We start from the raw sequence: 26,068 nt of genomic DNA on the forward strand, positions 1-26,068 counted from the left end.
ATAAAGTAAAGAAATCGAAATAAATTTCTTCCCGTGAATTTACATGCCAGAGGAAATACCCGAGAATATTCCCGCTGCCCATAACTAGGTATACCTGTTCGATACTTGTGGGCGAACAGATCTCGACTCCGACAACCAAAACCACCAAATTCAGAATATGTCAAAACGCAAATTCAAACGGTCATAACCCGGACACAAATGGACAAATATCCCAAATCCTCTTACGGCTATAACTTCCACAGCCAAAACTACCTCACAGGTAAGATGTCGTAACCCTCAACGGTCATAAATTACACACAAATGGACAAAACTCCCAAACATAACAATGGTCACGATCACCACATAAATGGATTAAACTCCTACAAAATTGGACAAAACTCCCACATAATCGGAAAAATCCCCGATAATTTAAAATGATCCTAGTAGCCCTTCTTTTATGCTTCACACGCTGAAAATAATAAAACGAATTGGAAAGAATGCTTCTGATCTAAAGTGGACAAGGTGATAGGTGGACAAGTCCATTGAATTTTAGATCTTAAGCGATGTCGGGACATGCTTGTATTATTTTCAGCGTACTAAACTTGCAACCAGGATCATTTCAAAGTGTGGGAGATTTGTCTGATTGTGTGCGACTTTCTGTCATTTGTGTCGCGGTTGTGACAATTTGTCGTGGGGGAGTTTTCTCCATTTCTGCACGCTAATGGGGTCCTGCTACCAGTGGAGTTCAATGTGTATTTAAACGGCATCACAACTGATAACAATTACCTTAACTACGATAGAAATTTATGAATCCATATTACATTGGTCGATTTCGATATTTTGCGGTCTCGAATCCACACCACTGAGAGCAAATAATAGCTTTTATGGTTGTAACACCACTGATTTACGCGACCCCGAAAACAATGAGTTCCACTCTAGTATGGAACATTTTCCTTCGCTTTTATATGTTGCTCTCTTTTGCTACCCATTGGTGTGTTAGGAATGTTACCCAAGCAGCACTCCTTTCCAATTCCAATGTGTACGATTTACGGTTGAAACAACTTAAACCATACAAAATATAAGTAGGAACACACACACACACATACACACACAAACATACATACAGGCTGTCCCATAACTCGTGTAATATTCTACAGCACTGGGAGAAGATGAAGTTTTCACACTATTAGTATATAAAATTTGGCACTCTTACTGAGAAATATCTAAAATATCTAAAAACACATAAGTTCATTTTCTTTATGGGAGATTCAATGTTAAATTATGGGAGCAGTTTTCTAAAATAGTTATTCGTAACATTTTGAGGCAAATGAGTTGTATTTGTTAGAAAATTAAAAAATAATCATTCACAAAGCTAGTAAAGCCGTCTCAAACATTATTTTGGGAAGGCCCTCCTTTTGGGGGGAGAGGGGCCTAAAAAGGAGGTGAGTGATGTGTTACCAAATTCCCAAAATTAATTTTTGGAGTGACAGTAAACGCCACAATAATCACACTCAAAAAAAAAGAAACCTTACTAGTAAACGAGAAAAAGGTGGACACTAACCAAGTTAGTTTGTCAATATATAGACAACAGAGTCGTGTGTCCCAGCAGCCATGCCAAAAAGGTTAACGAGAGAAGGTGATCGTAACCTTGTGTTACAGGTTAACATTGCTAAGTTACAGTGTAATAACTCACAGGTGTACGCTAACCGATCACGTAATTACCACTATCAATCATAGCCTGTAACCGGTAACCTTGTTAGTATGTTGGAATAACCGACTGCTCGGTTAACGAAACAGGGTGCGACAACTTTCTAACCGTGTATTTTGATTAGTATAACTTATTTAATAAATAACAGTAACAGATATTCACTCAGCCACGAGCACATCAAAAAATACAATACTAAAATAAATAATAACTATCTAAATTTATCTTCGTTTCTAGTATGTACTTTTTTTGTCCTCATCCCGTTTAAAGGATAACGCACGGTCACGTCACCTTCACGGTAATTTTGTGGTTATGTATAGAGTATCACGCCGGAGCCCCTGACTCCATGAGTATTATGCTATAAAGAATATATCAAGATGTGCTGGTGGTTTGTTGGTTGTTGCTATTGTTTTGGTATGTATGGGAGACTACATCTGCAACTGTCGCAGAGTAGCTGATTATGACTTCTTTACCAGTTCTGGAGAGATTTTAAATGTGTGGTGTTCGATGGACGTTCCGCAGTGCACATTCGCTGCCGATATTAGCTATAGCTGGATGTATATGTCTGGGTAAAGTACGCCAGAACTTATTGTGTAGATGCCGTAGAACGTCTCTGACAGTGGGTAGCTCTAAGTCTTCCAGGATCTGGCTGTCTCGTGTCTATCTGTGGTGACCAGTGAGTATACGACCAGCTCGAGTTTGCACACTCTCGAGAGTTTGTACGTGACTATGGGAAGCATGTTGCCAGGCAGGGCATGCATAAGAGATGGTAGACAGGATTATCATTTTGAAGATGTGAACTCGGACCTCATGAGAAAGGGAGCTACAGAGCAAGATGGGGTACAACGCTGAGATTTTTCGTAATGCTCTCTTTTTTATGTCTCTAATGTGTGCGGCGAACGTTAGACTACGATCTAAAGTTACACCCAAATATTTGGCGTGAGTAGCATGAGGAATGCGTGTGTTCTCATAGTTTAGATTTCGATGGACTCGGATGCGTCTCCGACTGTGGATGACAGCACAGCTTTTGTCTGCATTAATTTTGATTCTGCAACGTCTTGTCCATTGTTGAAAACCTATGAGTTGGCGTTGCATGTATATGTAACACTGTGGAAGTGAGCTACTGGTCGTAAAAAGGCAGTATCGTCGGCGTATGTTGAAATAAAGCAATGGGGTAAGGTCGGGATATCTGCTGTGTACAGATTATATAAAAGCGGTGAAAGTACAGCGCCTTGTGGAACACCTGCTTTAATAGGTCTAGACGTGGATTTAACACCGTCAACAGACACATGGAATTTTCTGCCAATGAAGTAGGAACGCAGTAAATGCAGAAGACGATCTGAAAAACCTTGCGTTTATAGTTTATATAAAAGTCCAGCTAACCATACTTTATCAAAGGCTTTTGAGACATCCAGGTAGACTCCAAGGGTGTGTTGTTTTCTGTTGAAAGCCACTGTTGAATGATCCACTACTCGCACGAGTTGTGTAGCAGTGCTATGTTGTGCACGAAACCCGAACTGATCAAATGGTAAAAGGTCCGTAGTAGCTACATGCTGTTTCAGCCTCCAAAGAAACACACGTACAAAGAGTTTACTTAGGTGTGACAGAAGACTTATTGGCCTATAGTTTCCCGGGAGAAGTGGATTCTTCCCGGGCTTGGGGATGGTGATAATACGAGCTTCCTTCCAGGTCTTCGGGAAATAGCATAAGTGAAAGATGGCATTGAATAAATAGGTTAGGATGACCAGTAGTTTTCTGGTTGGATGTTTTAGGATATCAGATCGAATCCTGTCGGGCCCGGATGCTGTCTCCGCCGGCAGACATTTGATGTGTCTTTCTATTTCTCGAGGTGTAACTAAGATGATGTCATGTATAGGGTTTTGTGTAGTTAGGCTATGTAGTGTGGTTCGGATGTGCTGTTTGAGATAGGGATCAAGACGTGATCTGTTAGGCTGGAACTGTCCGCTTGCGACTGTGGGTATTGAGTCAGTTCTTGTGGGCCTTGAAGGACTTTAGCTCTGGAAGCATTTGTAGCACGCTGAAAGGATTTAGAGAATGTCCAAATTTTTCGATCATTTGCTGTGATATTTCGAAAAGTATCTTCCCAGTACTGTTGATTTTGTCGCTGTGTGAGGATCTTGAGCTTCGCACGCAGTTTGTTACATAATGTTTTGTATGCTGGATGTAGTGTGTGCTGCCATCGGCGTCTAGCCCAACGTTTAAAATGGAGATAGATCTGCAGATGTAGACTGTCACATTGTCCTGTGTGCGTTGGAGAGATTTTGGTAGTGGAGTTCGCTGCCTCTGCTGTTCGAAGTACTAATGTGATGTGAGAAACCGCTTGGTCGATGTCCTCAATAGTAGCTGGCCGATCTCGGAGATCGATCATATTGTTTAGTTTTTGTTTAAAGATATCCCAATCGGTTTCTATTTGCTTAAAAATAGGGACACAATGGGCAATGCTGCGGTGTGAGACGTGAAAAATGATTGGATCATGGTCAGAGTCTAAATCTGAGATAACATAAGGATGGACAGTGAAGGATACGTCTTTACAAAGAGCGACGTCAAGCACATCGGGTTGTCCGCCGAACTTTGGATGATGAGTTGGGTCTGGCGGAGCACTGATGTTGAAGTTGGACGTGAGGAGGTATTGGTGTAAATCGTCTCCAGCACTGTTTGAAGTAATCGAGTTCTATTCTCCATGTTTAGGATTAAGATCTCAAGCTAAAATGACCTTTGGCCCTAAGTTTGCGATGACATCGAAGTCTGTGGGCTGTAGTTGTGTGGCCGGGGACCTGTACCCGGTAACCAATATTAATGGAACGCCTGGAGTTATTAGCTCAACAGCAAGTGCCTCCAAAGTAATTAGAGGTGGTATTGTAACCAACCTGACTGGGAAAGCCTTTTTAATTATAAGTAGTAATCCTCCTTTCTGTCTGCCCACTCTATCCTGCCGATAGAAAATGTAATTGGGTAGTCGCCAAGTAGTGATCCGAGCAGTAAAGTATGTTTCTTGCACAAACATGACATCAACTCTATGGTGTGTGAGAAATCTAATTTGCGTTTGTTTCTGCCCCTCGAGACCATCTGCATTCCATGTAGCAAAGATAAGTGTATGATGTACGACGCTGGAGTTAGAAACAGCCATCGTCAACCATTTCTGCTTTTGTTTCTATTACTGCTGCAGCCTTGGAAGCTGAGTGTGCTGCTTGACGGAAACGGGTAATACCACGTTTAATATGCGTTATGATTTTGTGGAAATGTAACCCCTTGAGGAATGAAAGAATAGACTTTAGGTCCAGGTCTTCTTTGGGGCTCTCCTGCTTTTCGGCAGAAGCTGATTGGATGTGGGAAGCAGGAGGGGCTGCAGCGTCTTCATTGTCCGTAGCCATAGGTTGGACATTAATAATAGTGGGATCGGGAATTGTCTCTGCTGCTGGTTTGTTGACAGTTTTCTCCGCTTTATCTTGAAGTTTTCTCGGCTGCTGTGCCGGCAATTTAAGAGCCTCAGAATAGGATTTGAATACTGGACATCCACGATAATTTGCCGGGTGATGTCCCTGACAATTTGCGCAGGTGGCGGGTGTGAAGGAGTCGGATTTACTGCAGGACTGGGTAAAATGAAATTGACCACATTTGAGGCAGCGCGGATGCGCTTGGCAGGTGTCCTGTGAATGCCCCAAGCGTTGGCATCTGTAACACTGTAGCACCGAGGGAGGCTTATATGGTTCGATTTAGTCTTGTAATGAAGTAGGTTGTTGATAGCATAGATCTCTTTAATAGCTGCACTTCGTTCCAGAGCAATCAAAAACAGTGGCATCATAATTTTCTTGTTATCTGTCTTGCTTTTGCGAGACATTTGATGAACGCTTGTTGGTTTGTAGCCCAGTCGGGTAAATTCATCCTTCAGATCGTCTAAGTCAGTGTCAATAGCCAGTTTTCGGTCAACCACCTTAATAGGCCTTTCATTTTTTGCTACCCCTGTGGCATACTCAGTTTTTGTTTGATCGCAGTAAGCCTTGATAGAATTGTAGTCATCTTTGTTTGCCACTTGAATCCGAATGCGCTCCTTAGTTGACTGAGCTAGAGGGGGCTCCTTCAATGCTCGTGACAAATTCTTAATAAATGTATAGGTGTTAGTAATTCCGTAAATGAAAATCGGAGGAGGCTTGAAACTGGGTGGCTGTTTGGTCGTGGCAGCTTTAGTGCTGGTACTAGCATTATCTGATTGTGCTGGGGACAAGACCTCAAACTTATTACTGAGTGGAAGAGGTGGATAGTCGGAGACACTATTAGTGAGGTGTTCTGTCTTGATGTTTGCTAAAGAAGAACTACGTCGCTTCAGCGTTCCTACTACCGTGAAGTCCATGTCTTCAGGCTTACTCGAAGTGGATGGTTGTGAAGCACTGGACTGCTTAAGTGTAGTGGATTTCAATTTTGCTGGGGCGGCTACTTGCTTCTTTTTGCCTAAAGGCACTAGAAAATCTTCTGGTTTGTAAGTTGGTTTTGCTATTTTGCCCCTGAGACCTGGAATCCGGGGTGATTGTACTTTTTTATCTGACTTTGCTGCTGGATTGTGGCTGCTGGCGCCATCTTAATAACTAAACTGGGAGATGGCGCCAGCAAAAGAGAGTACTTATCGCCCCTGTATACTGTGGTGTCTTAGAGCAATGCTCTAAGGGTGAGTTTATTTAAGGTGCCTACTCCTACGAAGAGGAAGCACTAATATAAATCGTTATCCGATAGATATGCCAAAGTCGTCAACTAGTTTTAGTATTATCAGCCTCCGAAGAGGAGAATATCGAAAACAAATCGTTAACCAAGAGAATAGCAAGTTCGTCAACAGTAATAATCAATTAGGAGTATTAGCCTCCGTAGAGGCTTAAAACCCACTCGACGGTTGTTTCCTTAATCCTCAGAGAGGTAAGTAATCCAACCGTATTAATGAAGTTCGCGATTTAATTAATGGGGATGGACTCACTAAATGACTTGCTTATTTTTCTCCGCCAAATACGGATACCCTATTTTTTTTACCTAGTTAGAGATTCCAGGTGGCCAGTTCCGGATAACGCCCTATTTTTTTTTGTCCGTCATCCCGGTTAAAGGGTTGTGCCCTTTCTTCGGGTAAGTGCTTCAATGTAATTTATTGATTTGGAGGAAATATAGGTGTTCTAAGAGGTTTCATATTTATTATTTCTTTATTCATTCATTCATTATATTAAGCAGGATTAAGTGAAGTTATTCAGAAATTAAAAAGAACACATACATGAACAGGAATATTTTAAGTGCTACAAAATGAACATGTTAGCATTGTCAGGTATTACATTAACACAAAGCATGGAATAAAAGGTAAATGGGACTCAAAAAAAAATAATAATAAAGGTGCAAATGGAGTTGATGAAATAGATAAAATGAAGTGCTCTAGACGTCACATCACTAGGTTATGTTAGTTTAGACGAATGAAGTTATCTTCTGTTCCTGGGGCGATTCAGGAACTGATGATTGACAGAGGAGGCCCTTGTTAATAGGTTCTTACGGTGCGTATGATGGATAGATATGAGATGAAAATTCATGCGGGCGATAAATTGCAAAGATTTCGGGGTCCAGGATATCGTTATCTAACTGTAAATGATATAGTGTCATGAAGTGCTGAAGAGGAGTATCAACAAAATTGGGCGCTGCATCGTTATCACGGTCGTAGCGGAGGATTTCAAGCGTCAGGGGATGGTGCTGAGCAAATCGTTTGCAGATATAACGTATACGAAGTTGTTCAAGATGATTTAGTAATGGCGGAAAGTCGATCATCTCATAAAGTAATCTCGTTGGATGCGGCAGTCTTATACGATATGCTAGGCGTATAGCATGACGCTCGAGGATAGCAAGTTTTTGGTAGAATTTTAACGGTGCAGATATCCAAGCTGTATGTCCATATGTTAACGTACTTCGCATGAATGTTTTATATGTATTGATTACAGTACGTGCTCGAAGCCCCCAGGTTGTGCCAACTAGTCGTTTCAGGAGATTAAGTCGGTTTTGTGCTTGGCCTACGAGTTTGGTAAGATGTGGAATCCATGTAAGATGAGTGTCAAAAATGACACCGAGATACGTAATAGTGGTTGACACGGGTACAGGCGTAAGATCAACCTGAAGACGAAGTAGATTCGGATTTCGATGTATTCGAGAGCGGCGTCTACGTGGCAAGAAAACTATGGCTTGTGTTTTTGAAGAGTTAATGTTCAACCTCCATATATGACACCAACGCACGAATGCGTCAATAGCTACTTGCATGGTTTTATTAAGAGAGCGTACAGTACGAGCAGTTGTGAAAAATGCAGTGTCGTCCGCAAACTGAAATATTGTGGTAGTATTAGGAACGACTAGGTCCGCGACGTACAATAAGTATAATAAAGGAGACAAAGATGAGCCTTGTGGTACCCCAGATTGTAAGAAGATGGGATGAGATAACGATCCATTGATCGAGATATAAGCTATTCGCCCTATTAAGAAGGAATGTACGAATCTGATGTAAGAGGTTGGTAGAAGGTAGTTACGAAGTTTGTATAGTAAACCAGGGTGCCAAACCTTGTCGAAAGCTTTTTCTAGATCAAAGGTTACAAGGCAAGAAGGATATCCTGTATTAAACTGATTATAAATTGCTGTGGTGAGATGGAATAATTGATCGAGAGTGCTAAAATGTGGCTTAAATCCAGCTTGATGAATTGGAATAAGGTTATGTGAATTGAGATGGTCGTGCATGCGACGTACAAGGATTCGTTCCAAGATTTTGCAGAGACAACTTGTGAGGTGTATAGGACGGTACGATGTGACGTCTGATGGAGGTTTTTTTGGTTTAGGGAAAAGAAGAACTTTGGAGTACTTCCAGTCGAGCGGAAAAAATCCTGTTCGTAGAATAAAGTTTTAAATGCTGCTAAGAAAGAGGAGGAAACAATGAGACGCCTGTCTGACGAGAACATATGTAACAGAGTCAAAGCCTGGTGCAGTATTCCGTTTGCCTGTAAGTGCATTACTAATAGTTTCGGGGTGAATTTCCATGGTTAGAGGATTATTTGGTTCTAAAGTATGATCAGCAGATGGGCGAAAGGAAGCAGATGTTGCATCAGTACGTCGGTTGATAGCTGACTGTAGGCGGTCGGGTGTATACCAACAAGGTAGTGGTGTAAAAATGCCTTGAAAATAGGAAGCAAATATATTGGCCTTGTCCGTATCCTTTAGAACTGCTTGATGGTTATGAACAATGGAGTATGGCGTACGAGAAACTCTACCAGTTAGTTGATGAAATTTGCGCCAATATTTTGTAGGATGTGCTTCATTAGCAAGTGTGTTGCAAGTTTCGATCCAGTGACGTTTCTTAAACGCAACGATATAGTTATGAGTTATCCTTAAGTATTGGCGATGCAGACGAAGTGCTTCTAGGTTGCCCGTAGTTAGCTTTTCGCGGAAAGCTCTGCGTGAGGCTGTAATAAATGGTAAGTATTGCTGAGGTAGCTTAGGTTTATGTAACTGAACTTCAATTGTTGGAATTGAACGTTGTGCTGCGTCCTGAAGGGCTGTAGTTAGATCAGTTATTGTCCTATCGAGTTCGTGTTGTGTGCTAGGCATAGTGAAGGAAGTTACTGCAGCGTCTAAGTCGGAACGATATTGCTCCCAATTTGCCCTACGGTAGCAGTAGACCTTCTGAGGAGAGGGCTTAGGCTGAGTGCTAGGAGAACAGTGAAGTTCGACTTTGATGGGAACATGGTCGCTACCTATGGAGTCAAGCACAGTTATATGGATGGACTGAGAGAGGGAAGATGAGGTTATGATTACATCAGGAGTAGTGTTACTGATAGGACGCGTAGGTTTCGGTAAATTATGGAATTCAGCTCCTGTTTCATTCCGAACAAAATCTAAAAAGTTGTCCTTATCACGTTGTGAGCGACTATGAAAATTTAGATCTGCCATGATAATGTAATGCCGGAAATTGGAATCAATGTGGCGGAATAAATCATAATTAATAGCTCGTCCTGGACGATAGTAAATGGTGACAAGGGTAACTGTGCGGCCTCGAAAATAGACCGTCGTGATGTTGTGTTCGGGAAGGTGAAGTGCAGGTGGAACCGTAACTGCACGAAAAGGAAGATTGTGCCGAATACCAATAGCTGTGCCTCCGTAGAGACGTGGGCCTGTTGGAGCGTCGTGGCGAAGTAGATGATACTTTGGTATATAACACGTTAGATATGGTGCAAGGTAAGTCTCATTTAGTGCAAATGCGGCAATTTGTTCTTCCTGAAGGAGCTGGGTGAAGAGTACTTGAAGTGTCAACAGAGATCGTATATTAAGAAAAAGTAAGTTGTAACTCATAATGAGAAAGAATATAAGTGAATAGGTTGAATTATCCATATTAAACATAAACCTCAAGTGGTTGGATTTGAAATTGCACTGTTGGTCCCGAATAAGTTGCATGTAGTTGTAAATTAAACAATAGTTTGGCTGCGTGCATTATTTGAGTTAGAATATGGTTGCGAAGAAATGGATGAATGTTCTGTAATGAAATAGTGAGAAAACGGAGTAGATCTTCTACAGTAACTGGATGACGTAATGAATTTGCTGGTGGAGTTGGTGTATCGACCGAACGTATAGGAACAACAAGTTCAGGCTTAGCTGGATCAGGCTGAGGCTTAGCTTTACATTTATAGCTGTATGTTGGGTGACGCTCAGAACAGCGATCACAACGTGGTGGTTCTTGAAGGTTTGGGCAGCTTTTAGTAGGATGTTCGCGGGAACAATAACCACATTTGATGGTGTTTGTGCACTCTGCTGTTGGGTGTGAGTTATATTGTTGACACTTCTCGCATCGAACAGGCATAGGTGCTGGCGTGCGAGATGGCTCGACCTTATATCGGCGTCGATATATATAGGCGCCCTTGGAGAGAAGTTGATCAATCAACTGTTGTTGATCTGTTAGCACTCGAACGAGATAGGTTGGCCCCTGGTTGTTCTTGATCCTAATACAACGTTTTATAGGTAGCCCTTCCTGATGAAGTTCAGCAAGAATTTCGTCATCAGTAAGATCGGGTTCTACACCACGAATCACTACAGATAACATAGGAGGTCGCCGTGGTGGAGGAGGAGTTTTGTGGGTACTCGGTTGCAAAGTGGAAATCTTTGCTTTCGTCCCAAAAATTTCATACGTTGCCTTGTTACGGACATGCGTGGCGAAATTCGGGTTACTGGATTTCAAAATGATGCCACGGCGTGTTTTAACAATTTCACGAATCTCAGGACGAGGGACATACTTGGTTAATTGCTGGAAAACAGCACGAACAGTGTCATACTTCGGATCATAGTCTGTTAGTAGGAAGTTGTATACAGGTTCTGATTGACGTGGTTGCTGTTGATTATCGGCTGAAGTGGATGTCCAATCCATAGTATGGCTAGCAGTTGGAGGTGTAGTCTGGCTAACGTTGGGAGTAATTCGTTGCTTCTTGGGATCGAGGGTTTGTTCGCCATCAGAGAGAGATCGAGAACGTATCCGATGTCATTTAGTTATGCAGTCAGCGTAGGTAGATGGAGAAATAGTGTTACGGTCTGAACGAGATGTTCCCGTAACAATACGTGGATGCGTTTTCTGGCGACCGTTAGGCCCGATGTTAACAGGTAGTGATCCTAAATCATGACCGAGATTCGAAATTCCGGTATCTTCGCCAAAGTCTGTCATCGTGATGGAAGAGCCGAGGGCCGAAGCCCAAATGACAATGAATAAGATGAAAAGATGGAAGATGAAGTTCAAAAAACAAGACACCCTCCGAAAGCGAAAACTTTCGTCAGACCCCTAAGTGCTGTAATTGTGCTATGCTCGCAAGTACGTATGCTATACTTGGTCCTCGCTGGCACAGTAACTGACACAAGAGAGGTTAGGTTTCTTGGTAAGGTATGATAACGCCCTATTTTTTTTTTGCTAGCCGCTTGCGGCTAGCACCCACCCAAAGGGTCACACCCTTTATTCAGGGATGAGGGAGAAAAGGAAAACTCAATGGAGATTGGTAAAAGGTGGATGGTTAGAAGCCAGTTTTTATTTATTTCTTTATTTCCATATAAAATCAAAAAAAAAATCAAAAAACAATGTGGAGGGAAGCATCAATTCGCAGCAACGGGACTTTCTTTGAGCTGCAAGGACATTATGGGCTTTGACCATAATCATTCAGTTAGGATGGGATGAGATGAGAATCAGGTGCAATAGACATCACAACAACAGGGAGATGGTTAGAGTAGACACATGCATGTTATCTTCTGATCCAGGGCTACTCTAGTACATTGGGAGGCCTAGTGAAACAGTAGGACTACTGTGCAGTAGATGGAAAGATGAAAGATGAATCAAGATGCGTGATGAAATCGGCTACGAGAGGAAGGTGAAAACTATCTGGCGGTAGGGAGTAGTAGTAGAGAGTAAAGAGTAAAGATAAGGGAGTATGGCGAAGTAAGGTTGTTTTGCGGAAGGTGGCGTCGAAGTGCATAGTATCGAAGAGAAGTGGGTGGTGGTTCTGGAAGCGCTGAGAGATGTATCGTAAACGGAGAGTTTCAATATGATAGAGAATATGGGGAAATGGTGTACGGGCGTATAAATCACGGGTAGGGCTAGGAAGACGTATTCGGAAAGCAAGCCGGAGTGCATGGCGTTCCAGAATTTGAAGGCGTTTGTAGAAGGGGGGAGGAGCATCAACCCAAGCTGTAAAACCATAAGTGAGGACTGGTCGGAGGAAGGCTTTATAAGTATTCAGAAGTGTGGTAGCAGAAAGACCCCACGTGGTACCGGTCAGGCGACGAAGAAGATTAAGACGAGAATAGGCATTTTTACAGATATACTTGAGGTAGGGAGTCCATTTGAGGTGTTGATCAAAAATAATGCCTAAGTAGGTCACTGTTTTACTGAGAAGAATAGGAGTGTGTGAAATGTGAAGATGGAGGTTGGCGGGGTTACGATAGACTCGAGATCGTTGACCAGGTGGTAAGAAGATGATCGCCTGAGTTTTTGTGGCATTGATGGTAAGTCGCCACGTGTTGCACCACGAAAGAAAGGAATCGATGGCGGGTTGGAGTAAGAGATTAAGGCGAGACATCGTATTTCCTGTGGCAAGAAAGGCAGTATCGTCGGCATATTGAAAAAGGGTGACATTGGCGGGTAGAGTAGGAAAATCTGCAACATAAAGAAGATAGAGAAGGGGTGAGAGAGCCGAGCCTTGTGGAACACCGGAGTGAAGGAAAATGGGATGAGATAGATGATTGTTAATGGATACGTAGGTAAGGCGACAGGTTAGAAAGTGATAAATAAGACGAATGTAACAGTAAGGTAGTTTGAAGTGAAAGAGTTTATAGAGAAGGCCCTGATGCCATACCTTGTCGAAAGCTTTTTCGAGATCAAATAACAGAAGACAGGATGGTTTGGAAGTGTTGAACTGGTTGGTGATGAAAGTAGTGAGGCGGAGAAGTTGATCTGAGATACTAAAGGAAGGGCGGAAACCAGCTTGATGGAGAGGGAGTAAATTATAAGCAGTGAGATGGGTGTGGAGACGGGTGACAAGGATACGTTCAAGAATTTTACTAAATACTATTGTGAGTTGGATGGGGCGATAAGAGGAAACTGAGTGCGCTGGTTTGTTGGGTTTCAGAAACATTAATGTGGTAGAGGTTTTCCAGGGTATGGGATAAAAGCCAGTGCGAAGGATGAAGGTAAAAATAACGGAAAGGAGGTAATGTAAGATATAAGGACCTTCCTTGATATGACGATATGTGATTTTATCTATGCCGGGGGCAGTGCTCTTTTTTCGAGAGACGGTTTGACAAATTTGCGGGACAGTGATGGGGACAGTGAGTGGGTTGTTTAGAGAAAGCTCATGATCGGGGTGAGGTTGTAAGTTCGGTGATTAAAGGTTTAGATTATCAGTAGGATGGTGGCGAATAGTTGGATCAGGCGCAGTTGGAGTGAAAATACCTTGAAGATGTGTTGCAAAGGCGTTGGCTTTGGTGGTATCGTCTGAAAGAGGATGATCGCCATCGAGAAGTGGGTAGGGGGTACGGGTACTTTTGCCAGTGAGTTGATGAAAACGCTTCCAGAACTTGGTGGGATGAGAGGTGTCAGCAAGAGTGTTGCACGTTTTAATCCAGCTGCGGCGCTTGTAAGCCACGAGATAATTATGTACTGTACGTTGGTATTGGCGGTGGAGACGAAGGGATTCAGGATTTCCTGTACGGGTAAAGTCTCGATATAGTTGGCGGGAGCGTGTGATGAGCGAGAGATAGTGGGGTGGGAGTGGCGGTTGGTGTGGTTTGATTACAGATTGTGGGATGTATTTCTGCGACGCTGAGTGAATGGTGTTGGTGACAGTGTCAAGAGTCGTATAGAGTTCTATTTCTGTAGTTGGAGGCGAAACATCAGACAGGTTTTCAGAGATGTAGGAGCGGTAATGAACCCAGTCAGCTTTATCGAAACGAGGAGTGGTTCGAACTGGGGAAGACTGGGTATTAGAACGGGATTGCCGGAGAGGGATGGTAAGTTTTACCGGGACATGGTCGCTCCCAAGGGAGTCCAAGACCGTGATCGCACAACGTGCGGAGAGATTGGCGGATGTTATTACCACGTCCGGGGTGGAGTTACTTTCGGAACGAGTTGGTTTGGGAAGAGTATGAATGAACCCAGTAGTGTGAGTAGTGATGTACGTTTGAAAGTCTAGTTTCTGGTGGGCTGAGCGGCTATGGAAGTTCAGATCGGCCATAATAATGAAAGAGCGGAAATGAGAAGAGACGTAGTGAAAGAAATCTTGCGGGATGGGATGACCGGGACGAACATAAAGAGTAGCAACAGTAACGGAAATATGTTTAAAATAAAGCGTAAGAATGAGATGTTCAGGAAGATTAGGAACAGTAGAGAGATGCTGGCGAAAAGGAATACTGGGTGGAAATCCGATGGCGACTCCACCATTAGCACGACGTGTTGGAAGAGCATTATCATGTCGAACTAACTGATAACCAGAGAGACGTGGATGGAGGCGCGGAGTCAGATACGTTTCGTTTAAAAGAAATGTAGTAACATGTTCTTCCCGTAGTAGTTGCTCAAAAAGAGGTTGATGTTTTGATAGGGAGCGAATGTTCAAAAACACAAAGTTCAGTTCCATGATGAAAATGACAGCGAAAGTTAGTTTATGTGAGAGATATTGAAGAGAGTAACACTGTAGTTTGGAGTACATCGGAGTGAAAATAAACAGTAGGACCAGAATATGTGGCTTGAAAGTCGACGTGAAGGATGGCTTTTGCTGTCTGTTGAACCTGTTGCAAGATGTGATGACGAAGGAAAGGATGGATATTCTGAAGAGTTACGGTGAAGAAAGATAAGAATTGATTGATGGTGATTGGCTGATATACGGATGATGGCGGAGGAACAGTAGTATCTTGGGTCCCGTGAGGACGGAGAGGGACAACAAGTTCTGGTTTGAAAGGTTCGGCAGTTGGTCGGGCTTTGCATTTCTAGCTATAGGTGGGGTGATTAGAACCACAGGTACTGCAAAGTGGAGGTTGCGTAAGATTTGTGCATGTTTTGGTAGCGTGAGGTCCGGAGCAGAATCCACATTTGGGTGTATTCGGGCATTGAGAAGTGTGATGAGAGTTATAGACTTGGCAGATCACGCAACGGACGGGGAGGGGTGCCGGTCATTTAGAAGGTTCTACTCTGTGATTTTTACGATAGATGTAAGCGCCATGTGAAAGAAGATTGTCAATTGTTGATGATGAAATTGTAAGCACACGGACCATGTATGTGTTTCCAGAGGCGTTTTTGATTCGAATACACTTAAGAATAGTGTGGCCGTCAAGTTTGAGTTCCTCGGCAATCTCTTCATCGGTATAGTCAGGTGGTACTCCTCGAATAACAACTGAGAGTGCTGGTGATCGACGAGGTGGTGGAGGTTGTTTCGTATTAGAAGCAGGTAGTTTAGAAAGATGAGCGTTCTTGCCAAAGATTTCATAGGAATATGTATTTAACAGTGTAGCAGCCAGGTTGGAGTCGGGACTTTTGATGATGATTCCTTTACGGGTTGAGACTATTTGACTGATGGTTGCACGTGGAACGTATTTGGTGAGTCGAAGGTAGAGTTGCTTTAGATCCTGATATTTTGGGTTGTAATTGGTGAGTAGAAACGATGATATTACTGGAGACTGATGATTGCTGATGATAGGCGGATCCTGTGAACGAGGTAAAGATGGAAAGTCTTTGTCCATGTCGAAATGACCTGAAGTAGTAGTAGATGATGATGATTCACTAAGAGTATAAGGACGTTTAGCTCGTGGTGATTTTGACTGAGGATCCTCTGTAGAACGAGGCGAGCGTGAGCGTTCAGGACTAGCTTGATGTTTACCACGGCGTTCCTTCCGTCTAACGGAAGAGCCGGAATCGGTGTGAGAGTGTCCTGGAGAAGACATAGCAAGTGAACACAAAGATGATACTACAAATACAGGTATCAGGTAGTAGGTTAAAGACCACCCATTTTGATAGTGGTCTAGGTGAGGAAATGCCCCAGTCTAAACGTGTCGCAACGAGCTACCCTTGGCTGAGATAAGTCTGATAGCTGTTGCTCAGCGAATATGTGACGAGCAAGTCCCAGGATCGTGGACAGGTTTACAAAAAGCAGCCGTTCTGACGTTTGGTACGTCACAGCTGTTATAGTCGATATTGATATTGCTATCCCTATCGACCTAAAAGATGCGATAACGCCCTACGTTCGTACTTCTGGTTCGAATGAAGACTTCTGAGCTATTTTCTTTTCATTGCATTGCCTTGTTTAAATTCATTTCTGAATTTTAGCCTAAGAAACTTTCATATTAATTCTCCTTGGATCAATCGGCTATTTATGTTCCAAAGCATGGAAATGAACATTACGGAAACAAAAATTGTTAGATTTAATAAATATGCCAATCAGGCCGGTAGCCATCTCAAAATGTAGTGGGGGAGACCCAACCATATTATACTTCATCAACGTATTATAGTTCATTTACAAATCTACCGTGAAACTCTTAGGGGACTCGGCCCACCCTAGCTCCCGTGGATACGGGCCTGATGTCAATATCAAGATTATACCGGTAGTTCTGGCAACATTAGGCTTGAAATAGCAACACGAGTGCTACTTACCGTTATCTGTACACAATCACTATTCTATCTTAAATAAAATAGTAAAGAAGCAAAAGAGGTGTATCAACACACAATTTGCTTCTCCAAAAAATGAAGAAAAGTGGTTTATAAATTACCGTACTTCTTTCACAATTTTTTTTGTCCGTCGTCCCGCTAAAGGGTTTTGCCCTTTCTTCGGGTAAGTGCTTTATAGAAAAGGTAGTTTGCAGTTTAATGTGGATGGTCTAAGAGTTGCACAAGTATATAAGATTTATTTATTTATTAAATACATATACACACAGAGAGGTGATGGAAGGGTGACAATAACATCTAATGAAGTACAAGCATGATATAAGCATGATACAGTAATATTGTAGAAAATAATACATTTATTACCATGTAGTGCTGAGGTAAGACGAATGCAAAACTGGAATGAATATAGTACAGGAGGCAGTATGGAGAGATAGAGATGAAGATGAAATGCAGTGCTCTTAACGCCACATCACAAGGTATTTGTTAGTACTGACGAATGCAAGTTATCTTCTGTTCCTGGGGCGATTCAGGAACTGATGAAGACAGAGGAAGCCCATGTTAATAGGTAGTTACGGTGCGTATGATGGATATATGAATGATGAAAGCTCACGTGGTTCGTAGATGTGAAATATTTCAGGATCCACTACAGCATCATCCAGTTGCAAATGATAAAGAGTCATGAAGTGCTGTAGGGGAGTATCAACGTAAGTTGGGGGTGCGTCGTGATCCCGATCGTACCGTAGGATATCAAGTAACATGGGATGTTGTTGTTCAATTCGCTTGCAAACGTACCGAGTACGAAGCTGTTCGAGATGGTGCAATAAAGGTGGAAAGTCAATCAGCTCGTAAAGTAACCGTGTCGGATGCGGTAAGCTGATGCGATGTGCGAGGCGTAGACCATGGCGCTATAGGATAGCCAACTTCTGATAGAATTTTGGCGGTGCAGATGTCCAGGCCGTGTGACCATATGTTAATGTACTGCGCATAAATGCTTTATAAGTATGAAGTACTGTTAACGGTTTTAAACCCCAGGTTGTACCAACTAGGCGCTTGAGGAGGTTGAGCCGATTTTGCGCTTGGCGTATGATCTTGGTGAGGTGTGGGGTCCAAGTAAGTTTGGAGTCAAATATGACACCAAGATAAGTAAGCGTATTTGACGCCACGACAGGTGTATGATCTACTTGGAGGTTTAATCGACTTGGATTCCTGTATATTCGTGAACGGCGCCCACGTGGTAGGAAAACAATAGCCTGAGTTTTGGTAGAATTAGTACTTAATCGCCATACACTACAACAGTCAACGAATGCATCAATTGCCGTTTGCATAGTTTTACTGATGGATTGCACTGTGCGGGCTGTCGTGAAAAAGGCGGTGTCGTCAGCAAACTGAAATATGTTGATGTTGTTTGGAACAACAAGGTCGGCAACATACAATAGGTATAATAAAGGAGACAGTGACGAGCCTTGAGGAACGCCAGATTGGATGAAGATCGGATGAGAAAGTGGTCCGTTAATAGAGATATATGCTAGTCGCCCTTGTAAAAATGAATGGATGAATCTGATATACGAGGATGGTAGAAAATAGTTATGGAGTTTGTATAGTAAACCAGGTTGCCAAACTTTGTCGAAAGCTTTTTCTAGATCAAAGGCTACCAGACAAGAAGGAAAACCTGTGTTGTATTGATTATAAACAGCCGTAGATAGTCGTAATAACTGATCCATCGAACTAAAATGTGGTCGAAAACCGGCTTGATGAATAGGAAGTAGATTATGAGTTGTAAGATGAGCGTGCATGCGGCGGACTAGAATGCGTTCTAATATTTTGCAAAGGCAACTGGTGAGATGAATAGGGCGATAGGACTGTACGTCAGTTGGAGGTTTGTTAGGTTTGGGAAATAGAAGAACTTTTGAGTATTTCCATTCGAATGGAAAAAATCCAGTTCGCAGGATGAAAGTAGATATGGCGCTAAGAAAAAGTAGAAAAGCAGGTGATGCTTGCCTGATTAGAACATAGGTAATAGAATCAAAGCCTGGTGCAGTGTTTCGTTTACGGAGCAATGTTTGGCGAATATCATCGGGTTGGATCGGATTGGTAAGTTGATTATTGGGTTCTAAAGAGTGGCTGATAGATGGGCGCAGAGAAGCAGATGTTGGATCTGTACGTCGGTTTATTGAATTTTGTAGGCGCTGCGGTGTATGCCAACCAGGGAGAGGTGTAAAAATATCTTGAAAATATGAAGCAAACGTATTCGCTTTATCCACATCAGTGATCACTGCCTGATTATTGTGAACAATGGGGTATGGTGTGCGAGATACTGTCCCGGTGAGTTGATGGAAGTTGCGCCAATATTTACTGGGGTGTGATTCACTTGCAAGTGTGTTGCAAGTTTGAATCCAATGGCGTTTCTGATAGGCTACAATATAATTGTGCGTAATTCTAAGGTATTGGCAATGAAGTCGAAGCGCTTCAAGATTACCCGTAGCGAGATACTCACGATGTGCTCGACGAGAAGCGGATATGAAAGGTAAATAGTGCGGAGGCAATTTTGGTGTATGCAATTGTACTTCTGCTGTTGGAATTGAACGGTATGCTGCATCTTGAATAGATTCCGTAAGAGCGGCGATTGTGTGATCAAGATCACATTGTGTAGTAGGCATGAGTAGTGTATTAATAGCATTGTCCAAATCAGAGCGATATTGCTCCCAATTAGCTCGTTTGTAACAGAATACTTTCTGAGGAGGTAGCTTAGGTTGTGAGCGAGGAGAGCAGTGAAGTGCAAGTTTGATAGGTACATGATCACTACCTATAGAATCGAGCACATCGATATGTATACTCTGCGAGAGAAATGTTGATGTGATGACAACATCAGGAGTAGTATTGCTGACGGGACGTGTAGGCTTCGGTAAAACATGGAACTCGGCAACTGTTTCAGTGTGAAGAAACTCAAGAAAATTAGTTTTATCTCGCTGTGACCGGCTATGAATGTTTAGGTCCGCCATGATAATGTAATGCCTAAAGGTAGAATCGATATATCGAAAGAAGTCATAGTTGATTGCTTTGCCTGGACGAAAATATATGGTGGCGAAGGTGACAGTACGGCCTCGAAAATAAATAGTCGTGACATTATGCTCAGGAAGATGGTGTGTGAGCTGGAGTGGAACAGTAACTGCTCGATAAGGAAGGCGTTGGCTAACACCTATAGCTGTACCTCCGTAGACTCTTGGACCAGATGGAGCATCATGTCGGAGAAGATGATATTTCGGAAAATGACAGGAAAGATGTGGTGCGAGATAAGTTTCGTTAAGTGCAAAGGCTGCTATGTTTTCTTCTTGGAGAAGGTGTGTGAAGAGCACGTGATGGGTTAAGACTGATCGAATGTTGAGAAAAAGTAAATTATAAGCCATAATGATACGTGGTATACAAGTGTATGTAGAAGCACCCATATTAAACATAGACTTCGATTGGTTGAATTTGAAAGTGAACTGTAGGTCCGGAATAAGTAGCATGAAGTTGTAAGTTAAACAGTAATTTGGCTGCATACATGATCTGATTCAGGATGTGGTTGCGATCAAAAGGATGAATATTTTGTAAAGAAATTGTAAGAAAGCGTAATAGATCTTCAACAGTTATTGGGTGGCGTAGCGAATTTGCTGGTGGTGTTAGAGTGTCAACAGAACGTATCGGTACAACAAGTTCTGGCTTAGCTGGATCGGGTTTAGGTTTAGCTTTGCACTTGTAGCTATAAGTAGGGTGTCTTTCAGAACATCGGTCACAATGTGGTGGTTCCTTAAGATTAGGGCAGCTTTTTGTCGGATGTTCCAGTGAACAAGAGCCACATTTGATGGTATTCGGACACTCAGATGTCGGATGGGAATTGTATTGTTGGCATTTCTCGCATCTAACCGGCAGAGGTGCTGGTGTGCGAGATGGTTCCACTTTGTAACGACGCCGGTATATATATGCACCGTGAAGAAGAAGTTGATCAGTAAGAATGCGAACTAAGTATGTTGGACCCTGGTTGTTCTTGATACGTATACACCGCTTGACAGGTAGTCCTTCTTGGTGTAATTCCGAGTAGATTTCCTCATCGGTGAAGTCGGGTTCTACGCCACGAATGACCACGGATAACATTGGAGGACGTCGTGGTGGTGGTGGTGTCTTTCGTCCGCTCGAGCTTAAAGTAGATAGTTTTGCTTTCAATCCAAAAATTTCGAAAGTAGCTTTGTTGCGGACGTGAGTGGCGAAATTTGGATTGGTCGATTTCAGGATTATGCCCCGACGAGTCTTGATGATTTCTCTTATTTCTGGACGAGGAACGTATTTTACAAGTTGCTGAAAGACAGCGCGCACTGTGTCGTATTTCGGATCATAATCAGTTAACAAGAAGTTATAAATGGTTTCTTGATTAAACATGATTTGATTTTCAGCGGAAGTGGATGTCCCAACCATATTAGTGCTAGGATTATTAACAGCAGTAGGATCTGCGATGGGTGTGAGACGTTGTTTCTTTGGATCTAATGTTTGCTCGCCATCAGAAAGAGATCTCGAACGAATTCTTTGTCCGTTAGCTACACAGGTTGCATAAGATGTTGGAACACTGGTGGTAGCTTGTACTACACGCGTAGTGCCAGTAACAATACGCGGTTGCGTTTTTTGCCGACCATTTGGCCCGATATTTAATGGAGATGTCTGAACCAGATTCGACTGTCCGGGAGCATTGCCTGAGTCCGCCATAAAGATGAAAAATACTAGGGCCGAAGCCCAAACAGAGATGAAAGAAGATGAAAAGATGATTAGATGAAGTTCAAAAATCAAGGAACCCTTCGAAAGCGAGAACTTTCGTCAATCCCCTAAGTGTAGTATTTCTGTAGTGCTCACAAGTACGTATTACAATACCTGGTCCTCGCTGACACAATAACAGACACAAGAGAGGCTAGGTTTCTTGCTAAGGTATGAACGCCCTACCCTTATAAGCCACCAATATCACAAGTATTTAACAACTAACAGTGAGAGTTTGTTTGTGTGATACTCTTCCCTATAAGCAAAGACGTAAAAGCATTATGGTATTTGTACCGTAAAGCAACGTAAAACGCACTACGTTTCCTGAACACATTACAAAATTATTGTTACGAGTGTGTGAATTATTTGACGACAATTACATAACTAGTAGTGCTACCATCTAGTGTGGATATTTGTACTTGAAACATGTTACATAACATTTTATTCATTTAAATCTCAGAATATGCATAAACCTCCGTAAATAAACTTTCCTTCACATTTCTCTATTAATTTATGTAGAATCCATATTTTAATAACTGTTTTCCTATTCCTTCGGATGTATTCATAATTCTTAAAACATTTCGTTCTTAAAATTGCAAATGGCGACCTTGCTTTCTGTACTTCTAGTAATGCAGTGTTACCAGTAAACAAGTTTCGGAGGGTTAAATTTGCCTTGTGTGAAAATCGGTTGATAACAACACAGTGTTTTAAATTAAATTAACCTTCTTCAATTGGTTACCGTCTTCTAAATTATTTTATAGGTTAATAGCAACCAAATACTGGATTCTTTCTACACATTTTCTAGTAACCTTTCTTGATTGATTACCGGCGACCTCGTAAAATTAACCTTTTTTGTCTTAGAATGGTTGTTACAAATTATTAACTGGCTCTAGCAGCTAAATTGTCCATTAACCGCCACTAGGTTACCACTTATATTTCTCAGTGCACGAAAGTCAAAGAATTAACGCTTTAATGCTCCTTACATGTAAAAGTGACTGATAATGGGGCTACAGCCCCCTTTCAAAAATAAGAAAATCACAATAAATACCCTTAGTAGGGACATACGAGAAGAATGTATTTTTTAATTTTTATTGAGGAACTTGGCGTCATTGTAGAAAAGGAATATGCGTTTCTGAAATTTGGAGTGCTATTTTGGTAACGCAGCGCCTTAGGGGGCACAGGGGGCGAAGCATTAAATGATGGATCTTTATAAAAATTCAAAATTTTGTTCCCGAAATGCCAGTGAGCGTCAGAGTTTTCACAAATGTCACAGAATTAATATTCTAATGCTCCTTGCGTGGCCAGTGTCTTATGTAGGACTATAGTCCCCTTTGAAAAATAACAAGGACGATAAACGCCCTTAGCATGCTGTCACAGCATACATTTCTGCATGCTGTCACAGCTTATATTTGCAGTTGGAATATATGTTCATTATATACCTCTGTAGGGTTGCGAAATATACCATAAGTTTCTGCGTGTTGTCAAGCGGCTGATGCTACTGTGTTCAACTGGAATCGTAACTGGGAGTTGGAACTACATTTTTTGTGCACAGTCGTGTAATTTCTACTAAACTGAAAGTGCGCATTCGTCACCAATTGCTCTGTAAACCATGTGAGTGTGTGTGTGACAGAGAGCCGAAATGCAATCTTTAAATTCTATGTCCCACCAAAATGCTGGATAAGCTGTAAAACATATTCGAAGTGAGAGCGAACCACTGAGAAACTGCAGGTTTACTCTAAGACCTAGATAAATTCGTATTTAACATGTCCGAAAACACCTACATACGGTGTTCCATCCAAATCGTTTAAAATTGTCATAAAAAGGGTGTATCCCACATAAACCGTAAGACCTACGTAAAATAATATGGTATTCGTAATCAGCATGTCCGAAATACTCTATATGCCGAGTTTCATTCCAATCGTTTAAGTTGTCATTTAAAGAGCGCATCCTATACCTAGGTAAAAACATTAATGCTTTTCGTACACAGCATGCACGAAACCCACTAAAAGCCGAATATTATCGAAATTGTTTAAAATTATCTCCAAACGGACGCAACCCAAATAAGCTATAAGACATACGTAAAAATAAATATGATATTCGTAAACAACATGCACGAATGTCTCTATATGATCAGTTTCATTACAATCGCCTAAAAGTATCATCAAAAGTGCGTATCCAACATAAACTACAAGACCTAGGTAAAAATAAATACGATATTCAAACCAGCATGTTCAAAGACCCATCTATGCCGAGCTTTATAGAACTCTTGCCATAGATATTAAAATTGCCATAGATATATCTTATCTCACATAATCTATAAGAACTTGAAAAATAAATGTCGGAATCAGCATGTTCGAAAAATCCCTGTACACCAAGTTTCATAGATATCGGCAGAAATTGTCAGAAAATGGGCGTATCTCACATAAACTACTTCGCTGAAGTAAAATTATGTACGATATTTGTAATCAGCATGTTGGAAAAGTCATATATACCGAGTTTCATCCAAAACGGTTACAATTGTGATAGAAAGTGAGCATCCCACATAACTGTAAGACCTAGGTAAAAAATATATATGATACTTGTAATCAGCATGTTCGAAAACCCCTATACACTGAGTTTCATCCAAATTGGTTAAATTGTTACAAAAGGGCGTACCCGATATAAACTGTAAAGTAAGAACTTCACTATACACCATAGTCACAAAAAAAGCAAATACACCGCCGTTAATGTCATACTCGTGCTGCTACTGTGGGTTATCGAAACCGGAACTGGAACAGTAGTCGGCATCGGAATTGTAATGTTTGTGTGTATGGTTGTTATTTCCACTAAATTGGAACTGTAATTTTATTGGGCATGCGCTACCAAGTGCTCCGTGAAGACCTATCCCACTTTCCGAATGAACAGGAAGTAGACGTTTCTGGAACGTTTGAGAACCACTGTACCAGTTTTTAGAAAAATCCTTGAGGCTAAGCTCGAAGCCATTCTTCGACAACCTGCATAACATGTTCATCGTTGGCAAACTTTGTTCCTCGCAGGTGCTACTTAATCTTCCAAAACAGGTGAAAGTCACCTGGGGCACGATCTTTAGAGTGGGTAGGGTGCTCAAGTATTTCATACCCAACATCGGCAATAGCGCTGAAGGTAAGGTGGCTTTTGTGAGTAGAAACATTATAATGCAGGAGCAGCACTTTCATGTGTAGCATGCGTCTGAGTTTCCCCTTGATTGCCTGCCTTACTTTTGGAACATACATGACTAATAGTCACTTGTAATTGTCTTTGGACCCTGCAGATAATCAATGAACAGTTTGCCCTTTCTATACCTCCTCCCAGAATTTTTTTGCCATAATCTTGCCAGCTGATTGCATTCTCTTATATTTCTTGAAGGTTGGACATCATGTTGAAGCCAATGCATGGTATGTTGATGGACTCTGGACCGCAATGAGTACCCAGGTTCCACACAGCTATGAGAATACATAGTGAAATCAATTTAAATCTCTCCACTATTCGGATTTTCACGCACTCGAGCTATGTGCAAAGAATTTTAAAATTTACCAGATAAGAAGAATCATTTTTTAATATAATGTTTCTTCAGTTTCTTATTTCAAGATAACTCATTAAGTGTCTGGTTTAAGATATTCAAATTTTCTAATGCTTTTCCGTAGTACGTAAGGTGTTAGTCACGGCGGTATTAACATATGTGGAGGACCGGGGCTAGAAAAAAATATGTGGCCTCTGCTGACTTCACTAAACAAATTTCTCTCAAATTACAGAAGGAAAATTAATGGAATAAGTTTAATATTTCTGGTTATATTTTATTTTATGATGATGATTATACATTCCCAGATAGCACGAATACTTGCGGCAAATTTTTGCTTCGTTTAGTGGAGCAAACAATCTGAAAGTTTCCGAAGGCAAAATTTCTTAATATATATTACAAGCTTTCAATATGATCTGCAAATTTTCACAGATTTGTAAAAATAAATTCACCGCTGCAATTAACTTACATCTTTTTTGAAAACATGGCGTTGAAAGTTTGCCGTCGCAAACAGTTTGCATTTCTTTAAAAAACTTGTTTTGAAAATTTGCTGAAAGCAAATATGTGATAATATATCCGAGTGCGTGTGCATCGTACCCAGAATTCACTTCGCTACATCAACTGTGACAAAACAAGCCGGAAGTGAAAATCGAGAAAAGCCAATACATCAGAGGACTCCAGAATGAACTCACTGGTTTCTTATCACATGTTTTTATTGACCCAGGCAGCCTGACGTTATTTTGTGAATGTGTGTGAGAGTAAGTACAGGGATTTGATCGTTGAGTAAGTAGATAAATTGCGATATCCTTGATCTGTGCGTTTATCGTTCGTAAGTTTCTTATCTTTGGCAAGTAGCTAAAGATGTTTAATGCTTGCCACTAAG

General features: G+C 41.6%; 1 protein-coding gene and 1 long non-coding RNA gene across 2 annotated transcripts in view; one reads left to right on the forward strand and one right to left on the reverse strand.

Moving 5' to 3' along the window:
- LOC145682749 (uncharacterized) overlaps nucleotides 1–26,068 on the forward strand; it is a 1,030,881-nt gene that overhangs the window by 465,283 nt on the left and 539,530 nt on the right. The window lies entirely within an intron of this gene.
- LOC145682748 (uncharacterized) lies at nucleotides 13,606–14,853 on the reverse strand. The gene has a single exon (XM_081754133.1). It carries the CDS (start codon nucleotides 14,851–14,853, stop codon nucleotides 13,606–13,608), a length of 1,248 nt encoding a protein of 415 aa, XP_081610259.1.

Source organism: Thermobia domestica, chromosome 4, assembly GCF_964235325.1.
Source record: "Thermobia domestica chromosome 4, izTheDome1.hap1.1, whole genome shotgun sequence".
Lineage (NCBI taxonomy): Eukaryota > Metazoa > Arthropoda > Insecta > Zygentoma > Lepismatidae > Thermobia > Thermobia domestica.

Coding starts and splice junctions, on each gene's coding strand:
- LOC145682748 (XM_081754133.1), bottom strand. CDS start 14,853: ATGGAACTGAACTTTGTGTTTTTGAACATTCGCTCCCTATCAAAACAT.